Below are 21,508 nucleotides of genomic sequence, written 5' to 3'. Positions count from 1 at the left end.
CCTTTGGAATGGGTTTGTTTGATAAAGTGTGTATTCCCCCAGAACACTTGGCACTCACCCAACAGACCAATGTTAAGCATTTCCTGCAAGTTGAGGGCTCCTTGTTTTTAAAATCATCTTTCTAAGAAGTAGAGATATCTTCCTGTTTCTTTCAAATTGCCTTCTGCAGAAAGCTTGCCCAGACTGACACGGCAGGGTGACACTCTGCAGGTGGAGTACTCCTGCCCCGGCTCTCTGGTATTGCTGCTGGTGTGTGCACTGTACGTCCAGTGACTGCAAAGCACTTACATTGAATGTTCTACCCAGCACTGTATTGGAGGAATATTTTCAAATCATTGTTAAACAAATTAAATGGAGCAGCCGTGTTATGAGGTGTGGGGGGCACGCTGAGTGCCATGAGTTAATGCTTCCAGCAGGGCGCTGGGAATTGGGACTGCAGAGTTAAATTCTCAGCTTGTCGAAGTCGCCGTTTTACTGCATCGAGTGGAGTCTGGGACTCATAAAATAATGTCACTTATTCAAAGAGTTTTCTAACAGAGTAATATCCCTTTATTAGTAGCTCTTAGAAAGGGCAATATGCACTTTTAGATGAATATCTAACAGCTAAAATCTGTGCTGAGGAAGCACAGGAGCCACAGGAGTCTGACTAAAAGGTAACGAGTCTCTGGGATTGAAGGAATAATTGTCTTGATTCTCCCGACTCCTGGCAGGAGGGAGGCTGTCAGAAATCTCAGAGGGAAGTCTCCGCAGGTTTACGCTGAGGGCGTTGTTGCCAGGTACAGTGCCTGTGCGGAAGGCCTCAGAGCAGCCCCGCATCTGCTATCTCAGTTGGAAGGAGGGGAGAGCAGCGCCGGGTCACAGCTCGGAGCCGCCATTCCCCCTCCTTGGCTGCTCCATTATTCCCCCGAGAGTGCACGTCAGAGGCTGGCAAGCAGTGTCTAAGTGCCAGGTAGTTTCTGTGTGTTTGGGGTTTTTTGAAAGATCAAAAGAGGCCAGGAGCCTTTAAAAGGTTTCATAAGGTGGCCTACAGCAGTCCTTTTCCCATTTAGAGCATTTGGGTATTACAAAAGAAGGGCTTTAATTGAGCAATCTAGTTTGGAAGAAAACCCACATTTTAATGGTCAGAGTGAGAGGAAGGTGGGGGTAAGGGGGGATTTCAAACAAAGACACTATTTAAAAAGCCTAAAACTGTCTTCTCAAAGGCTTGAAATAATTTGTTGGGAAACTTCAGACCCTTTACTTTTTCCCTCCCCTCCCTAAATAAAAACCAGATTTGTTAAAAGGAAAAAAGATCCAGTATTGTTAATTGTATTTCAGAAAGTGCCAGAGAGGGAAATATCCCTGTTTTTAAACACTGTCCCACGAGGGAAATAGGCAAATACCCTGCTTCACATAAACAGTCTCAGTGTACCATAAATAAACCTTACAGAATGAATTCCAGACAGTTGTGTTTAGTGCAGGATAAACCGAGGAAGGAAAGGACGTGGCCCAGGGAATAGCTCGTGCTCTAGGCCCGCAGGGCGTGGAGACAGGTATTCCTTCTTTCAACTCTGCAGAGTGTCTGGGCGACTTCAGCAGTCTTTGTCTGAGGAGGTAGGAATAGACAGCTTTCTAATTTTTATTAGGAACTTACGAACTCAGAGTTGCTCTCTCCAGAATCTGTTTCTAACAGGAAACTGTCTGCTACTTAAGTAAATAAGCGTCCCCGTTGCATACTACTGTGTTTGATTAGTCCTTCAGTTACCCCAGAAAAGGCCCTGTTGGCTCTCTGTCCCGTCTCTTTTAATGACCAGGTCCACCTGAAGGTGGCAGAGTAAGGCATGCCAACCACAGGCTGCGGCTGGGCTCCTTCAAATGCGGGAGGCCCCAGAGCTGGGTGAGGGTAACTTCTGCCTCAGGCCAGAATCTGTCCTTGACTCGGACAGCGCGTCTCAGTCACCCAGCAGAGGACGGTGTCTCGGACGGAGAGCCTGACAACTGCTAGAGGTTTCAGAGTCTTTGCCACCATGTTTGGCTCTGCAGTGTTTGGTTGCAATGAGGAAGTTGGGGTAAAAAAGCTTTTCACCTTAAGCCTTTGTTTTGATCTCATTTCCCCTTCTCTGAGAAGAAAAGTCACGCTCAGAGCTGTTTTGGCAAAACAAAGTGCTGAACTGTCAGCGCCCGGCTTGCCCAGCGCACTTCCTGCCTGGCTGGGAGAGGAGCCGCTCAGCTTCTGAGCTTCAGTCTCTGTCAGTGAAATGAGGAATACAAGGCCGGCTTGCCGACATCATCATCACTCGTCACGAGGACGGGGAAATAGTGTGACCACTGTCTTTCTCGCTTTCAGCCCGGTAGCTGGATACTGTTGTGAAAATGAACGCGTTCTAGTCCGGGTCTACTGCTAGGGAGCTGCATAGCTTCAGACCATCCTCTGAGAGAGAAAGGAGAGGGGAAAAGACACGGGGTGTTAACTTGATTTATTTTGAGGATGCTATCATCTCTAATGTTTTGCTCTGTAATAATTTATCAAGAGATTATTGGTGCCTTCCACAGACGCCAAACCCAGTGATGTTTTTCTTTCCTTGTCTTTGTATTCCTCTGTCGTTTTCGGCGTTGCTGACCTCCCTGTTCTGTTCGTCTGTCCTTTCTGGCTCTGCCTTCTTTGTTGGTTCTCTGTCTTTTCCTAACCCATATGGTAAAAGGCCAGCTTCTTCTCTGAACCTTCTGGTCAAGTCACTTGCCTGTTGTTCATGCAGATGATTGGTCTTTTATTTCCTCTAATTTTAGAAGCTCTTTATAAAAGTTTTGCCTTTAATGAGAGTTGCTGCAAGTTTTTTTTTCTTCAGTTTGTCATTTTTTTTTACTTATTTGCTGTGTGTCTGTGTTAAATCATAAGAGACGTTAATTTTTAGTTAGCACATTTCTCAAACTCTTTTTTTTTTGACAGGCAGAGTTAGACAGAGAGACAGACAGAGAGAAAGGTCTTCCTTCCGTTGGTTCACCCCCAGATGGCCACTACGGCTGGCGCGCTGTGCTGATCCAAAACTAGGAGCCAGGTGCTTCCTCCTGGTCTCCCATGCAGGTGCAGGGCCCAAGCACTTGGGCCATCCTCCACTGCCTTCCTGGACCACAGCAGAGAGCTGGACTGGAAGAGGAACACCCAGACAGAACTGGCACCCCAACCGGGACTAGAACCCGGTGTGCCAGTGCCTCAGGCGGAGGATTAGCCTAGTGAGCCATGGCGCCCGCCGTCGAACTCTTTATAACTGAATTTTGAACCATAAAAAGTTTTATTGTTTGGTTGAAAGAAATTTCATCTAGGGGCCATCTCTGTGGTACAGTGGTTTAAGCCACTGTCTGGAGCGCCAGTGTATGGGGACCAGTTCAAGTCCTGGCTGCTCCACTTCCGATCCAACTCCCTGCTAGTGTGCCTGGGAAAGCAGTGGAAGATGGGCCATGTGCTTGGGGCCCTGCACCTGTAGAGGAAAGCTAGATGAAGCTCCTGGCTCCTGGCTTTGACTCAACCTAGTCTCAGCCATTGCAAGTGTTTTGGGAGTGAACCAGTGGATGGAAAATCAATCTCTCTCTTATTCTCTCACTTTCTTTCTCTCTCTCACTGTCTCCCTTGCTCTTTCTGACTTTCAAATCAATCCATAAATAAATAAATTAATCTAAAATAAATTTTATCCATTCTATGATTTATTTCAGATAAACATACTCTTTGTTTTTTAAAAAGGATTTACTGGGGCTGGCACTGTGGCATAGTAGGTTAATCCTCCGCCTGCAGTGCCAGCAGCCCATATGGGCACCAGTTATAGTCCTGGCTGTTCCTCTTCCAATCCAGCTCTCTGCTATGACCTTGGAATGCAGTAGAAGATGTTTTGGTCCCCAGAGGAGGCTCCTGGCTTCAGATCAGCCTAGCTCCAGCCATTGTTGCCATTTGGGGAGTGAATCAATGGATGGAAGAGTTTTGTCTCTCCCTCTCACTGTCTGTAACTCCCTAAAATAAATAAATAAAATCTTTAAAAAAAAAAAGATTTACTTATTTGTTTAAAAGTCAGAGTTACAGAGAGAGAGGGGGAGAGAAAGAGATATCTTTCATCTGCTGGTTCACTCCCCTGGTGGCTGCAACAGCCAGGACTAGGCCAGGCTGAATCCAGGTACTTGGGCCATTTTCTGCTGCTTTTCCCAGGCTATTAGCCTCTGAAAATACACACAAAAATATTGATTATTAGTGAGAAACAATAGAAATTCCATTAAGTTCTACATGAAATTTTAATCTATAATAAAATATTGTAATTCAGTGGGGAATATATAGACTTTTAATAATGCTATTAGATTAGGTAGCAGTATAGAAAATATAAAATTATATTTATGCTTGATGCTGCACATAAGGATATATTCCAGGTGGATCAGAGATTTACTGATATCATAGCTTATAAATTTTTACTTCACATGCAGTAAAGAAGAGTGTTTTCCATGCCTTCTATACACGTTGAAATAACAATCATGTTAAATAAAAATCAAAAAATAGATCTATAGATAGAAATTGTCAACTTACGGTGGACCCAGACCAGATGAGAACTTCAAGAAAAGCTAGGTGGGAGGCCAGGCAAAGGCTGTAAGTCTGTTTGATGCCACTGGGAAGCTACCAAGACAGGCAGGACTTGAGGGAGATTTGTGAAAACAGAGAAACTTGGTAAGGTGAGCCTCAAATTTAAATTGCTTTTATTTTTGAGACTTTTTCAGCTCTGTAAGTGTTTCGGGGAGAAAGATAAAGATGACAAACAAAAAGTAGATGCTAAAAGGCAGAAAATCCAAGTAAAGTTTTTGGCAATCTCATGGAGCCAGCAGAGCAAAAGTTAGACTTTACTGTTAGTAAGACAGGTGGTGATGGAGAGGCCAATTTACAGAGAAGGGACAGGCACAAAATAGATTTCTTTTTTTTTTTAAAGATTTTTTTTTTTTTAATTTGAAAGAGTTACAGAGAGAGGTAGAGACAGAGAGAGAGAGAGGTTTTCCATCCGCTGGTTCACTCCCCAGATGGCTGCAACGGCCAGAGCTGCACCCATCCGAAGCCAGGAGCTTCTTCCGGGTCTCCCATGTGGGTGCAGGGGCCAAAGGACTTCTGCCATCCTCTACTGCTATCCCAGGCCATAGCAGAGAGCTGGATCGGAAGAGGAGCAGCCAGGACTAGAACCGGTGCCTGTATAGGATGTCGGTGCTTCAGTCCTGGTCTTTAACCTGCTGCACCACAGCACCAGCACCCCCACAGAATAGATTTCAATAGTCTTAGCTTCTGTTTTTCTTGAGGCGTTTGTCAGTTTCTAAATGATCTTGTCTAAGGGAAGCCACACAAGATGTGGCAAAAGAACTTTAATTTTTTGGTGCTGGGGAAATTGAAAGTAGAGAGATAGCATTGGCTTTCAGTTGAGATACCTAAAGGGCTATACCAGGCCTTACAATAATGGAAATAGACTAAGACTTACAAAGATTGAAGCCCATCTTTTAGAAAATCCAAATTCATTTGGATTAAGGCATTATGCTTCTTCATCTAATTGCCTTACCAGAAGCTAAAGACCCATCTGTATAAGTTTTCGTATAAAATATTGCATTCAATCACAAATTAATAGACCTACTAAGAGAGAGAGAACAAAGAGAAAAAACAGACAGTAGAAACATGCCCACAGATAAATAGGATGTTGGTTTTTTCAGATGCAAAATTTAAAATAACAATGTATTCAAGTTTACCAGAAAATTCTAATGTAAAATAACCAAATAATAAAGTAAACTTACAGACCAATACTTTTTCATGAACTTAGAAAAATGAAATTGAACAAAATATTAGTAAATCAAAATAGAAATCTATAACAAAGATATGCCATAACCAGATATGATTTATTCTAAGAATACAAGTTTAGTTTACCATTTGCAAATAAATTGAATAATTCACTTTATCAGCATAATGAGAGAAGAAAAATATGATTATTTTAATAAATATAGAAACACCATTGAAAAATTCAACATCCATTTAAGATTAATGTTCAGCAAGCTAAGAATATAAAAAAAATTGGCCTAATATGTACCTATAAAAAATTAACAGGAAACGCCATACCCAATGTTGAGATAGAGGGAAGATGCCCATTTCCACCACTTTTGTTCACTGTTATGCTAGAAATCCTAGCCAGTGCAATAAGATTTAAAGATGTATTTATGGGGCCAGCACCGTGGCATAGTGAGTAAAGCTGCCACCTGAAGTGCCGGCAGCCCAGATGGGCACGGCACCGGTTCTAGTCTCGGCTGCTCCAGTTCCAATTCCGCTCTCTGATTTTGCCTGGGAAAGCAGTAGAAGATGTCCCACCTTCTTGGACCCCTACACACACGTGGGAGACTTGGAAGACGTTCCTGGTTCCTGACTTTGGCACAGCTCCAGCCTTTGTGGCCAACTGGGGAGTGAACCAGTGGATGGAAGACCTCTCTCTCACTCTCGCTCTTGCTCTCTCTGCCTCTCCTTCTCTCTCTGTGTAACTTTGACTTTCAAATAAATACATAAATAAATCTTTAACAAAAAAGAGATTTATATATGTATTTATTTGAAAATCAAAATTAAAGAGAGAATGAGAGGTCTTCCATCTGCTTGTTCACTTCCTAAATGGCCACAATTGCCAGGGTGGAACCAGTCTGAAGTCAGGAACCAGAAGCTTCTTCCAGGTCTCCCGCGTGGTGGCAGGGACCCAAGCACTTGGGCCCTCTTCCGCTGCTTTTCCCAGGCCATTAGCAGAGAGCTGGATTGAAAGTGGAGCATCCAGGACATGAACCAGCGCTTATATGGGATGCCAGTGTTGCAGATAGCAACTGTACCCCATTATGCCACAATTCCAGCCCCAAGATTTAGAGGAGGGAGAGAGGGAAAGGAGCGAGGGGAAAGAGAAAGAAAGAAAAGAAAGAATTGGAAAGGAAACTGAAAACATTATTATTTGTAGGGAACATGATTGTGTAACCAGAAACTTAAAAGAATGTACAAATAAATTATTAGAATGATTAGGTAAATATAGTAAGGTCACTGAACACGGTGAACAAAAATCAATTGTGTTTCTATGTGTCAGTAACAATTATAGAGAAAAGTAACATTTGAAGGATATCCTTTATTTAATTTTATAGAAAACTTTTATTTAATAAATATAATTTTGAAAGTACAACTTCTGGATTATAGTGGTTTTCCCCCCATAACCACCTTCACACCCGCAAACCATCCCATCTCCTACTCCCACTCCTATCCCATTATTCATTAAGATTCATTTTTAATTATCTTTATATACAGAAGACCAATTCTATACTAAGTAAAGATTTCAACAGTTTGCACCCACACAGATACACAAAGTGCAAAGTTCTGTTTGAAAAGTAATTTTACTGTTAATTCTCATAATGCAACACATTAAAGACAGAAGTCCTACAAGGGGAGCAAGCGCACAGTGACTCCTGTTGTTGATTTAGAAATTGACACTCTTTTTTTTTTCCCCCACAGGCAGAGTTAGACAGTGAGAAAGAGACAGAGAGAAAGGTCTCCCTTCCATTGGTTCACCCCCAAAATGGCTGCTACAGCTGGCGCGCTGTGCCGATCCGAAGTCAGAAGCCAGGTGCTTCCTCCTGGTCTCCCATGCGGGTGCAGGGCCCAAGCAGTTGGGCCATCCTCCACTGCACTCCCGGCCACAGCAGAGAGCTGGACTGGAAGAGGAGCAACCGGGACAGAATCCGGTGCCCCAACCGGGATTAGAACCTAGAGTGCCAGTGCCGCACGCAGAGGATTAGCCAAGTGAGCTGCAGCACAGGCTGAAATTGATACTCTTACTTATGATGTCAGTAATCACCCAAGGCTCTTGTCATGAGCTGCCAAGGCTATGGAAGCCTTTTGAGTCTACAAACTCTGTCAGTATTTAGACAGGACCATAAGCAAAGTGGAAGTTCTCTCCTCCCTTCAGAGAAAGGTACCTCCTTCTTTGATGGTCCCTTCTTTCAACCGGGATTTCACTCACAGAGATCTTTCATTTAGGTCATTTTTTGCCAGTGTCTTGGTTTTCCATGCCAGAATGCTTTGATGGTCTTTTCAGCCAGATCTGAATGCCTTAAGGGCTGATTCTGAGGCCAGAGTGCTGTTTAGGGCATTTGAAGAATATCCTTTATTATACCTTTAAGAAAACATGATATAGACTGTATCATTATCTATTACTATGTAATAGCCACCCCCAAAATTAATGGTTTAAAAGAACACCGTTCTGTTTGTTCCAGTTCTGGGAGTCCTCAGTTTGGACTGGACTTAGCTGGGTGGTTCTTCTGCTGGCCTTGGCTGTGGTTACTCTGTGGTAGCAGTGTGACTGAGATGAGTGGCGTAAGACAGCCTCACTCACGGTGGTTGGTGCCAGCTGTCTGCAGAATGTCTTTCCCTGTGGTTCTCATGAGGAAACTAGTCCCAGCATCTTGACGTGGTGGAAACATCAACAAGAGTAGAACAGAAGCTCCAAGGTCTCTTGAGGATTAGGCTTGGCAGTTGCACAGTGTTAACTTCTCCTGTGTTCTACTAGCTGAAGCCATCACAAGGCCAGTGAAGCTCCACGTGAAGGGGAAACAAACTTCACCTCTCGGTAGAGGATGCAAGGAATTTGTGACCATTTTTAATTCAGGAGTGTAGACCACAAAAGATGTAGAACACAACTAAACATTGTTCAGAGAAATAAGAGACATCAGTAGACGAAGGCATTAAACCATGCTAATGCACAGGGAAATTTAGTGTTGTAAAGTATTTGACTTATTCCTCCAGTTAACTATGGATTCAATACAATCCTGATAAAAATTCCAGCAATTTTTATGGCAGTTGACAGACTTTTTCTAAAAATTTATATCCAGTTGAAGAATGCAAAGAAGAAAAATAACAATGTTGGAGAATTTACACTGTAAGACTTCAAGAATTACTACAAAACTAACAGTAATTAAGACAGCATGTTATTGTTACAAAGAAGAACAAAATGAAATGGAAAGATGCATCGAGAAACAGACAAAAACAGTTACTTGATATGACAGAATTTACATTGTACTGCAAAAGGAAAGGATGGTCTTTCAGTCAGTATGACTTTGTCAATTAGATATTGATCAGGAGAAAATGAATCTTTTTTAAAATTTTTTTAAAAATTTTTTTTGACAGGCAGAGTTAGAGAGAGACAGAGAGAAAGGTCTTCCTTTTCTGTTGGTAACCCCCCAAGCGGCTGCTACGGCTGTTGCGCTGTGCTGATCCAAAGCCAGGAGCCAGGTGCTTCCTCCTGGTCTCCCATGTGGGTGCAGGGCCCAAGGACTTGGGCCATCCTCCACTGCACTCCTGGGCCACAGCAGAGAGTTGGACAGGAAGAGGAGCAACTGAGACTAGAACCCGGGGTGCCAGCACCACAGGCGGAGAATTAGCCTAGTGAGCCGAGGTGCTGAACAAGAAAATGAATCTTGATCGCTTCTTTGCATGGTACATAAATAGAAAGTCTAAGTAGGTTATAAATTGAAGTGTGAAGAGAAAAACTGTAAAATTTCTGTAAGTAAATATATGGAAATCTTTTCCTGACCTTGATTTAGGTAGCAGTTTCTTTTTCTTTTTTTTTTTTTTTTTTTTTTTTTTTTTTGACAGGCAGAGTGGACAGTGTGAGAGAGAGACAGAGAGAAAGGTCTTCCTTTTTGCCGTTGGTTCACCCTCCAATGGCCGCCACGGCTGGCGCGCTGTGGCCAGCGCACTGCGGCCGGCGCACCGTGCTGATCCGATGGCAGGAGCCAGGTGCTTCTCCTGGTCTCCCATGGGGTGCAGGGCCCAAGCACTTGGGCCATCCTCCACTGCCTTCTCGGGCCACAGCAGAGAGCTGGCCTGGAAGAGGGGCAACAAGGACAGAATCCGGCGCCCCGACTGGGACTAGAACCCGGTGTGCCGGGGCCTCTAGGTGGAGGATTAGCCTAGTGAGCCGCGGTGCCAGCCAAGGTAGCAGTTTCTTAACCAGGACACAGAAGACTCTTCTGATAAAGAAAATGATTGATAGAGTGGATTTTCTTAACACTAATCATGTCTGATCATAAAGACCCCATTTAAAGAGTAGGAAGATGAGACACAGATGGCAGAAGAAATTTGCAGCATGTCTATTCAACAGAGGACTTGTATACAGAATACAATATATGCAGGAAAATCTCCTGTAAAGCAATGAGAAAAAAAAAAGACAAAAAGCAGCAGAAAGACTTGAATTGGCACATCACACACATAAAAACATCAGATGACCAGTATGTATGTTAAAATGTCCTTCATCCCATCTTTCAACAGGCAAATGGACATTAAAACCATCGTGAGACACTATTATGCACACATCAGAATATATGCTTTAAAAATTATCTGTGCCAAGTATTGATGAGGATGTACAATAACAGCAAAGTGTGTAGATTGCTCAAGGGAGGGTAACTTGTTTCAACTTCTTTGTTAGACTGTCTGGTAGTATATGCTAAGGTTGAGTGTCTTTTTATGACCCAGCAATTCCACCGCTGTGTGTAGTTGTCCAAAAAAATGCATATAAATGTGCCCCAAAAGACAGCCTAAGAATATTCCTAGCAGCATTATCAATGTCAAAAATTTGAAACAGCCCAACTTTTCATCAATAGTAATAGTATATTGTGCTTTCTTTGTGCAATGCACAAATGAAAATGAATAGCGTTCAGCTGTATTGAACAACCTAGTGACTCACATATATAATGTTGTCTATAAGAAATCACGTACAGAGGCCAGCGCTGTGGCATAGCGGATAAAGCTGCCGCCTGCAGTGCCAGCATCCCTTATGGGTGCCGGTTCTAGTCACAGCTGCTCCACTTCCAATCCAGCTCTCTGCTATGGCCTAGAAAAGCAGTATAAGATGGCCCAAGTACCTGGGCCCCTGCACCCACATGGGAGACCCAGAAGAAGCTCCTGGCTCCTGGCTTCAAATCGGCTCAGCTCTGGCTATTGTGGTCATTTGGGGAGTAAACCAGTGTATAAAAGACCTCTCTTTCTCTCTGCCTCTGCCTCTCTGTAACTCTTCCTTTCAAATAAATAAATAAATCTTTCAAAAGAATAAATCACATACAACGAAGTACATAGTTACCATTTATACAAAATTCAAAGCAAGAAAAACTGATCTGCTGTGATAGAAGTCACGATAGTGGTTATTGCAAGAAGGGCAGGGGCGGTGACTGGAGCCTGCACGTCGGGAAGGACTGCCTTACCCTCTGCTCTCTCATCTGCTGGTGGTCACACTGTTGTCCACACTAGGGTATCCACTGATCAAAGAGTAAAACAGGAATGGGGCCTGCACTGTGGTGTGGCATCCCATATGGGTGCCAATTTGTGTTTCACTTCCAATCCAGCTCTCTGCTAATGCACCTGGGAAAGCAGCAAAAGATAGCCCAAGTGCTTGGGCCCCTACCTGCCACATGGGAGACCTGGATGGAGCTCCTGGCTTCGGCCTGGCCCAGCCTTGGCTGATCTGGTCATTTGGGGAGTGAACCAACAAATGAGAGGACCTCCCTCTCTGTCTTTCCCTTTCTCTCTGTAGTTCTAGCTGTCAAATAAATAAATCTTTTTAAAACATTAAAAAAAATGAGAAACACAGATGTAAAACAGATCAAAAGGAATTATGCTATGAAATTTTTTTTATAAGATATTTTTTATTTATTTGAGAGGTAGAGTTAGTTTCAGAGAGAGGGAGAGACAAAGAGAAAGGTCTTCCATTTGCTGGTTCATTTCCAAAATGGCCACAGCTGTTGGAGCTGGGCTTATCCAAAGCCAGGAGCCAGAAGCATTGTCTGGGTCTCCCATGCGGGTGCAGGGGCCCAAGCACTTGGGCCATCTTCTACTGCTTTCCCAGGCCATAACCCAAGAGCTGGAAGGGAAGAGGAGCAGTTGGGACATGAACTGGTGCCCGTATTGGAACCTGGTGCTTAGCCTACTCTGCTGCAGCTCTGGTCCCACTTTTTTTTCTATGTGATATCTGTGACTTTGGGTATTGTGTGGTATGTATGTATGTATTCCTACTATTTTACTTTTGTAATTATAGGGAAAATATTTATAAATATCAAAACCTTGACCCTCATTGGAAACTTAACATGACTTATAATGGAATCCAGAATCACAGTACCATGGAAAAACATCATATGACTAAAGAATGTCATTTTCTTTCTTCCCTAACTAGGCCTTAAAAAGCACCTTGGGATTTCCATTGATTCGGTTTGAAGATGCTGTAATCAACCTGGATCCGTTCACTCGAGTACATCCCTATGAGACTAAGGAGTTCATCATCAATGATATTCTCAAACACTTTCAGGAGGTAAGCTTTGAGGAAGGATTTTGTGACTGGTGCACAACTGGAAGGTTGGTTTTGGCTGTTGGGAAATCTTGGTTACGAGACATTGCTACTGAGAGAGTTAAACATTTAGTGCTGTTGTTCTGGGTCAGGGTCCTTCCCGTGATGCTACACAGATCATGAAAATCCTGAGACAGTGCATTTGTCTTGTGCCTCGGAGCTAGTCTCGGGGGCTTCTGCTAGGTTGGTCACAACTCTTAGTGGTTTACTTGATGCTTCAGTAACAACTCAAAACATGTGAGCTCCTCATTTATAAAGCCTGCTTTCAACATCTGCACAGTGTTCTCCAGTCCAATCCTGCTCTTGGACTCGAGGGTTTGGACTCGAGGGTTTTTTTTTTTTTTTAAAGATTTATTTATTTAATTTGAAAGGCAGTTACAGAGAGAGAGAAGGGGGGGGGTCTTCATCTGTTGCTTCACCCCCCAAATGGCCATAATGGCTGGAGCTGGGCCACACTGGAGCCAGGAGCCAGGAACTCCATCCTGGTCTCCCACGTGGCTGCAGGGACCCAAACACTTGAGCCATTTTCTCCTGCTTTCCCAGGCACATTAGCAGGGAGCTGGATCTGAAGTGGAGCAGCTGGGACTCAAACTGACACCCATATGGGATGTTAGTGCTGCAGATGTTGGCTTTACCCACTATGCCATAATGCCAGCTCCAAACTCGAATTTTTCTTTTAATCAAGTTGGACGTTTTCTATTTTGTATTTATGACTGATTGTAAAGACCAGAATGTAGGCCACAACATATTCTTTGATTAATAGATAGGTGTGACGCTTGTATCAAATATACTAGCTTTCAGAATTAAAATATGTTCTATTCCTATTTGCTCTTCCCTCCCTCGTTTCTTTCCTTGACTGTCTTAGCTGGTGATGTTTCCTCTGGACTGTGAGCGGAGTGCTACCCCTGGAGGCTGGGATCAAGGAAAGTGGCCTGCTACTTGACACGTGTGACCAGGCTCTCTTGAGGTCCCCAGCCCTCCTGTCTGAGAGGAGCGACAAGTCTACCCTTCTCCCTCATTTTCCTTTTAAAACTCTCCCTGCACCTGATTAATCCTCTCTTTGTAGGAGTGATGGAGAGTGTGATGTATGTTCTAATAAATACTCATAAAGAATTTCTCTTATTTCATCACTGTTTTTATTCTTTTAATTGGCTTTGAAAAGTGTTTCTAAGGCATTTAAGGCAATCTCTGGGATATGTATAGTTGGAAGAGTGTGGGGTGGGGCAGAAAGGACAGGCGATGATTTTGCAGTTGCTACAGTCTGAAAGGCAGCTGTTGGTAGTACTGGGAATGAAGGACAGTTTGAACCGTTTTGCTGGGGACACTGGTAGCTGCCAGTGTAAATGGTTGCTGATTGGGTTTTCCTCTCCCTTCTCACTTTGACAGGAACTCCTCAGCCAGGCAGCTCGTATCCTGGGGTCAGTGGATTTTCTTGGCAATCCCATGGGGCTACTGAATGATGTATCTGAAGGTGTTACTGGACTGATAAAGTACGGGAATGTTGGAGGCCTTATCAGAAATGTTACACACGGCGTGTCAAACTCCGCAGCCAAGGTAAGAAAGCACAGTCAGACGTGACCTCCTGAGCCTGCTACATCACCAAGATCTGGCAGTGCCTAGGCTGTGAGAAGGGGTGGGCACAGCCTTTGTTTTACTGTCCCCTGCCTTGCTGTTCCCTCACTTCCAGAAATCAAGGATACTGAGCACTCCACTAAAGCATTTCTTTTCTTTTTTATTTTAAGATGTATTTATTTATTTGAAAGGCAGAGTTATAGACAGAGAGAGGGAGAGACAGAGAGTTCTTCCATCTGCTGGTTCACTCCTCAAGTGGCTGCAGCAACCAGGGCTGGGCCGGCCTGATGCCAGGAGCTTCATCCAGGTCTCCCACGTGGGTGCAGGAGCCCAAGCTCTTGCACCACCTTCCACTGCTTTTCCCCAGGCCATTAGCAGGCAGCTGGATCGGAAGTGGAGCTGCTGGGACAGGAACCAGTGCCCACATGGGACGCCAGCATCGCAGATGGTGGCTTCACCCACTGTGCCACAATGCTGGCCCCTAAAGCATTTCTCACTTTACATTCCCTTTGCCTCCATCCAGGCTGTGCTCAGCTCCTACTTGATCAGTGCAGTAGCTTCCTGACCCCTTGGAGCTGATGGCATCGTCCACAGTGCCTCCAAAGTGAACTCCCTTTCCAAAACAAAGTTGCATCATGGGCCTTATCCTGCCTGAAATCTCCCAGTTAACCCCCACAGTTCCCATCGACCGTGCAAAAGGCAATGCAGTCTTCTGTGGTATCATTGTTCTTCAGTTCACCTGAATCCAGCAGTGTGAGGACTTGCAGCCGGAGGACTTGCTGTTCACTGTCTCTTTTTCATGGACGTTCATTTATTTTCCGGTAGAAGCTGACTTTACATGTGAGGCTGGAAAAGGCAACGGTAGTTGGAGGTGTCTGCTATTTGATAGTCTGTGATGGGGCTCAGAGAGCTCCACTGTCTTCCTCCTAACAGCTGAACAGACTTTCCCTAGAGAGATTGATGCTGGATGTGAGAAAGCTCCTGGGGCATCTGCGTGGTGAGACCGTGGATGCGTTTATTTTGTGGGACTATGGAAGGTGAGAGTGGCTTGATAAAGTTTGAAAAGCTTGAAGCTCGGTCAAGTTGGAAGGAGTCTTGGATGCTGCTCTGTAGGCATCCTGCTGACGAGTGGGTAGGAGAGTGGAGTTGAATGGCACACGTACGTCGTGTGGCATCCCTGGTCATGCATGGAAGCTGCGGATTCATTCCTTTTTTATAAATATTTTCTAGAGATGCTAGTTCTCTTGTCAGATCATTTTTTTCAATACTGGGGTGTTAGTGAAGTAGAACAAAAATGTGCTGTTTGGCTTTGTGGTTTAAAATAGGCAAAGCTGGGGCCGATGTTGTGGCATAGTAGGTTAAGCCACTGCCTGTGGTACCAGCATCCCATATGGGTGCCACTTTGAGACCCGGCTGCTCCACTTCTGGTCCAGCTCCCTTCTAATGTGCCTGGGAAAGCACTGAAAGGTGGCCCAAGTCCTTGCACCCATGTGGGAGACCCAGAAGCTCCAGGTCTCCTGGCTCCAGCTTCAGCCTGGCACAGCCCTGGCCATTGTGACCATCTGGGCAGTGAATCAGCAGATGCAAGATTGATCTCTCGCTCTCACTCCATCTATCATTCAAATACAGAATAAATCTTTAAAGAAATAGGCCAAACTCACTTTTAGAAAGTGAGTAAAGAGAGAGGCAAAAGAGACTTTAAATCACAGTTTGGAAATAGATGGTTTCTAAGTTGGTGAAATGCACACATTTCTGCCTCGACTCACTTCTTATGCTGCCCTTGACCTTTACCCCTGGCGCAACAGAAACCATCACCTTGGTGGCATAGACTCTTGATGTAAACAAATGTGATTAAATATTTAGCTGTAGATGCCCAGTAAATCTTATTAGCTTTATTAGATTCTAATCAACATAGGAAAGTCTCCTTGGTTGATGATTTATTTGTTTTTGTACCACTAGGCTTTACTGTAATTTGAAAAGTGAATATGCCTGTGCTTTGTTCAGAGGCCTCCCTCAACCTGGAGTAGAAATGGGCCCACTCTACGGGATTATTGTAAGGAGAAAATGATGTAAGACATTGTGGACACTGTGCAGAATACAAAGTAATAAGAGAAATGGGTTATAACTTTGTGATATTTGCATTAAGATTTGAGCAGCGGAAACCGTTAGGGCCCTTGCAATGAAGCCAGCACACTTCACACTACCGAGGAGGAGTGTCGTGGGCACTGAGAGTGAACTCTCCCACGTGGGCCCCTCTGGCTGTTTGGAAACCTCCACAGTTAACCCTGCGGCGGAGAATGCAGAACCTGTTATCTCTGAGTTAGCTTCTCATTTCTCGGCTGTGAGAGAGCTCTATGGGTTTCTCCTGGGTCTCCCTGTAACGCGCTGGTGAACATGACTGGCCTTTTCTTCTCCTTTGTTTGCAAAACCTTCCTGCATTCCTGGAACACAGGAATTCTTGAAGCTGGAGGGTCAGCATAAGTGTACAAGTCAGGTGGGAAAGCTGGGCGGAGTCCTCCGTGTTTGCTGCCCCCACCCTCCTCACTCTGGGTTCCGTATGAAGGCCTGGTGACAGTGATCATGCATATTATTGGATATCATGCTGTATATTGTCTTTGGATTTGCATAAGGATATTGCTTTCCAGGGCCCAAGTCATCTCAAATGAGAACCTGGCTCCCAGTGTTGTTGGGGTCCTTCTTCATGTGTTTGTATTGCTTCGAGTGAGCTAATCAATATTGGACTGTTAGGCTGCTCTGAGAGCGGTAGTTCTATGATTGATTTGATGCAAAGAACTCCAGATGTGTTATAAAAATTAATCCATATTATCTCTAAGGTGATAAAGCAAAGAGACTTAAAAAGTGCCATTTGAAATGGAAGTGGTAGATCCCAAAGCAGAGCCTGTCAACTGACCACCCCACTCAGAAGGTCATCCATGATTCTGCATGTGTGGTTGGGCTAATAAGTCTCCATGTTCTTAAAGTTCTGTGGGTTGAAATCAGACCTTTAATGTTGCTTTGGGGGAATGTTTTGTTTGCTTCTCTGTGCACACAAGTGGAGTTTAAGGAAGTGCAAATGACCACAGTAATCAGCTCTTGGCCTGTGGGAAGTGTTCCTTTCAAGTGTCGGAGTCGGAGTGACTTAAAAAGGGCCCAAGAAGATAGAACTGCACTCACTGAGCCCTGGCTAGCTGCCCCACTTTTGCTGCAAACGCCATAGGCTTTAACCTTGTGCCATGGGCTTTGAGCAGAGTAGAGGGATTCTGTAAACCTCTTAAATTAATTATAAATGTGGTACGTATGTGTGTTTTCCTGGGGTGAGTTCTGTTTTTGGATTATCGGGTTCATTCCTCCAAGTGATCATAAACTGTGATTACAGGCATAGAGCTTGTGCGTCGAGAGGACCTTGCACTGCTAGTTAGGGCACCAGGCCTATGATCCGGTTCCTACCTTCAAATAGTCTTTTCCTCCATTTGTCTTGAGCATTTTGTTTTTGGCCTGTATGAAAAGGTGAGTGGTGGCAGTTCTCACCATCCCCCTGAGGTGAGAAGTGAAAAACATGAAGTATGTGAAAATCCAGTGGCAAGTTACAGTGCATTCTGTCACATAAGAAGTCATAGTCATCTGTGGATTGATGTTATGAATTATTCACAGCAAATTTTTAATGTAAGATCTATAACATATCCACTTCTAGAATTTCTCTTTAAATTTTGAACTGTTATTTACTGTTAGCCTTGAGGAAATATAATTAGGAAATAGCCTGTGCCTTTCTGACCCCTCTGTCTCTTTGCTTTCCTTCTCATACCCAATCCCCAGAACCCAGCCTGTTGATTCAGGTCTGGGGTGATAGAATTGGGGGTTGGCTGCCGCTCTGTGAGCATATGTCCCATGACCCTCCTGCTGGATCTTGCCTCAGTGGAACCTCAGAGAGCTGGTGCCACTCCTGAGGCCAAGGCAAGAGTGGTTTCTTGAATTCTTTACAGGAATGTGATTGCTTTAAAAGAAGGACAGTACAGCAAGTTTCAAACTTTTGTCAGAGGGGTTTCTGAGTGTGATCTGCACAAGTGTGCTCTCTGGAAGCCCTCTAACCTCCTTCGAAGCTGGAGAACTGGGGAGGCGTCCTGTTGAACGAATTCCCTTGCTTATGCGGATTCTAACTTTGCTGATATCTGCAGTTATTTGTGACACATTCACAAAAGTAAGACTTCTTTTTAAATTAAGACAGTCTCAGTTGTTAACAGTAGAGCAAGTGAGTCCATTCTGTTTTCTGCCCCTGTAGACACTCCATGTTTGCTCTGCACAGCTGTCCTCTGCTCTTCCTAAGGGAAGAAAGCCAACAGCATACTTAATTTCCTCCAGCAAAGGAGAGGAGCTCTTTTGATCGTCACTAATGGAACCTCTGCTCTATTCTGTCCTACTTTCCATCCATCTCTTTGTGCCTTTATCAAGTCAATATAGGATGCTTTTGATCCTGGGTACCTTTTTGATCCCAGGTATGTTTTGATTCTATGCTTATGAATACAGATATTTTAATAATTTCCCCTGCTTTGGGCTGAAATTATTTTCATCATGGTCAGTTGTTCACAGGAATTAGAATTCCTTATTCATTATTTGCTACAGTTAATTTTACTGATAACTTTTACATTTGTAGAGTAGGCTTATGTCTTCCTCTTTTGCTTTGTAGTGTTTTTGAGTATTTCCTCCAAGCCCCAGTTTTTTAGCTCAAATTCTGCATACCTAAATTTTTTGTCAAAGAGGTGTGAATTTTCTACTGGTCTTTAGTTAATATATATTTTTTATGTTGTATTAGCCATTTTTATTTATTTATTTATTTATTTGACAGGTAGAGCTATAGACAGTGAGAGAGAGAGAGACAGAGAGAAAGGTCTTCCTTCTGTTGGTTCTCTCCCCAAATGGCCGCCACGGCCAGAGCTGCACCGATCCGAAGCCAGGAACCAGGTGCTTCCTCCTGGTCTCCCATGCAGGTGCAGGGCCCAAGCACTTGGGTCATCCTCCACTGCACTCCCGGGCCACAGCAGAGAGCTGGACTGGAAGAGGGGCAACCGGGAAAGAATCCAGCACCCATATGGATGCCGGCGCCATAGGTGGAGGATTAACTAAGTGAGCCACGGTGCCGGCCCCAAGCCATTGTTTTGTTGTCTTCAACCAGTTTTGTTTCTTAAGAATTGGGTAAAGACCTAATCATTTTTTGTGTTATTTCTTGGTGAAAACATTCTTCATAGGAAAAAGCATAAGAATGGGGTCAAAACACTGTGCCTCCTGATTCATGTGTTTATTGAATACCTTCTGTTTGCCAGACCTGTTGGTAGACCCTATGCATACATTGTCTTGTGTGTGTTAATTTCTGTTCTGCAAATCAGGAAACAGAGAAGTTAATAACATTTTCAAGGTCACACAACTATAAACAACAGAGATGGATTTAAATTCAAATTCAGGTAATATTCCAAGAGACGTGTTTCTGTTTTCTTACATGATACTTTTCCATTGTATGTGTAAGGCTGTTTTCCAGGTTACAGAGAATATAAAACGTCAGTTTCTGCTAAATTCCCACCAGAAGCTTGTTATTTTGATGTCTTTTGCTCGCTGGTAGTTGGTACTATTGCATCATCCTTGTCACAGAGAGCCCTCAGGTGCCTCATGGTAAATAGTTTTACTCAGATGATAGCATTTGGCCTTCAGATAAGTGTTGGTGGCTAGGATAGGCGTTGTTAACCTTGTGATATAAATGAGGAAACTGAGGTCCAGAGCGGTCAGGGGACTTGCTTACAGTCAGCCAGGCAACTGCAGAGCCAGTCCCCGACCCTCCTGTGCTCTAAGCCTTCAGTGTACTTCTGAGAGTTATTCTAGGCCAAGCTCTGTGTATTAGCAAATCAAAACAGCAGGAAACCCAAAAGCCCTACTAGTCTCAGAATGAACTTTTATAGGTTTTAGGAAAATGGAGGATCCAAGCAAACGGAGGGGAATTTAGACTGTTTAGATTGTTCAGAAGAAAATCTAGCTGGGACTCTACATGGTATTTTGTTCTGTTTCTTTGTTCTCCGCTGGGGCAGAAGTGTGCAGATAAGCCTCATTCCATCCAGGAGAACCTTCCCCAGCGCCGCCCCTGGAGAGCAGAGCTGGGCACAGCAGCGGCCCCGTGGAGCCCGGCTGTGAACCTGCACGCAGAGCTCCCAGCCAGTCTGTCCTGGGAGCTGTGATCCTGTGGGGGCCGAGGGGCTAACAGCCTTTTGTGTAATGAACAGTGTGTGTTTCTGTTTGTTTTGTAGGCAGCATTTTATAAGGTTCAAGCAAGATTAAAAGCTCAGCTTACTCAGGGCAAAAGTTGTATCTCTGCACAACAAACTGTAGAGTTGAGTGCCTGCATGGATTCTGGAGAAAAGAAGGTCACTTGTGACTTGTATCTGTTTTTGTCATTATGTATGGCTGCTCCATTTTATAGTTCAGCTGATTATCCCCATAATAGCTTTTCCATGTACCTCTAAGCAAGTATGGGTTATGCCTTCTCATAAGCATTGGGGTCTTAGTATATTTTAAGTTGGCACAAAAGTTTAGGTTAACTGAAATGCACTTCAGACAGTGATCCATCCCTTAGGGAGTGCAGTGATTTCTATTTTCAAAAGGACTTTGATCCTGAATAAGTCACCTGAGGGATTTCTTTTCCAGCCCAGAGGAGGTACATTCAAGTTATTGTACATAGAGAAATGACTCAGAATTTTTTTGGTTGTATTTTTTTCCAATAACCTTAAATACTACAATGGTTCCTTTAGTCTTAGGAGGCAAATTTTAGAAGCTGGTTGAGCCATCCTAACTTGGGAAGATCTGAACTATCTGGGTGCATCAGAAGTGTGTTCGTGGGAAGGGGCTCGGCAGTGCTCTCCTACCTGTGTAGCAGCCTTGCTGGGGAAGCAGCCAGGCGAGCGGGGTTTAGCTTTCCCCCTCTTCCTCCCCAGTCAGCCTGTTCAGTAGCCAGGAGAAAAGCAGCAGGGCACACCACCACCACTGAAACAGAAAAATTGAAAAAATTCAAAACTTGTCTTGATTTCCTATTTCAGTTAAGTTTGAGGTTGCTGGATTATGTACTCAGACCTGGACACGTCGTGTTTCCGAGGAATTTACTTTATCTTCAGAAACCGCAGTCTGTGGTAGAAAGTGTATTTAGTCGCTAAGTTGAAAAAGACAGAAAAATCTTTGTTTCCCAAAGAGTGTTGGTTTCCTCTCCAAGTGTGGTCAGGAGAAGAACCGAGTGACCTGCTTCATTCAGCGGCCTGGTCACCTGCCAAGCGCACAGTGACACATCCCCTCTCCACACTTTGGAAGTCATATCAGCATTGGCCTTTTTAATTTTTTTTTTTTTTTTGACAGGCAGAGTTAGACAAAGAGAGAGAGATAGAGAGAAAGGTCTTCCTTTTGCCATTGGTTCACCCCCCAAATGGCCGCCACGGCCGGCACGCTGCACCAATCCGAAGCCGGGAGCCAGGTGCTTCCTCCTGGTCTCCCATGGGGTGCAGGGCCCAAGGACCGGGCCACCCTTCACT

At 44.1% G+C, this 21,508-nt stretch overlaps 1 protein-coding gene across 5 annotated transcripts in view; it reads left to right on the top strand.

The window, feature by feature from the left end:
- VPS13D (vacuolar protein sorting 13 homolog D) overlaps positions 1-21,508 on the top strand; it is a 276,465-nt gene that overhangs the window by 169,970 nt on the left and 84,987 nt on the right. For all 5 annotated transcript variants that reach the window (XR_016210247.1, XM_008275374.5, XM_008275375.5 and 2 more), the window contains 2 exons: positions 12,213-12,347; positions 13,770-13,937. Coding sequence is in view for 4 of the 5 variants with exons in the window: in XM_008275374.5 (XP_008273596.4) it covers positions 12,213-12,347; positions 13,770-13,937 (303 nt within the window). In the remaining variant the exon portion in view is untranslated. The remainder of the gene's footprint in view (positions 1-12,212; positions 12,348-13,769; positions 13,938-21,508) is intronic.

The sequence above is a fragment of the Oryctolagus cuniculus genome, chromosome 7 (genome assembly GCF_051225735.1).
Source record: "Oryctolagus cuniculus isolate XC-2025 breed Fujian yellow rabbit chromosome 7, ASM5122573v1, whole genome shotgun sequence".
NCBI classification, from domain to species: domain Eukaryota; kingdom Metazoa; phylum Chordata; class Mammalia; order Lagomorpha; family Leporidae; genus Oryctolagus; species Oryctolagus cuniculus.
This window is presented reverse-complemented; position numbering and strand designations above follow the sequence as displayed.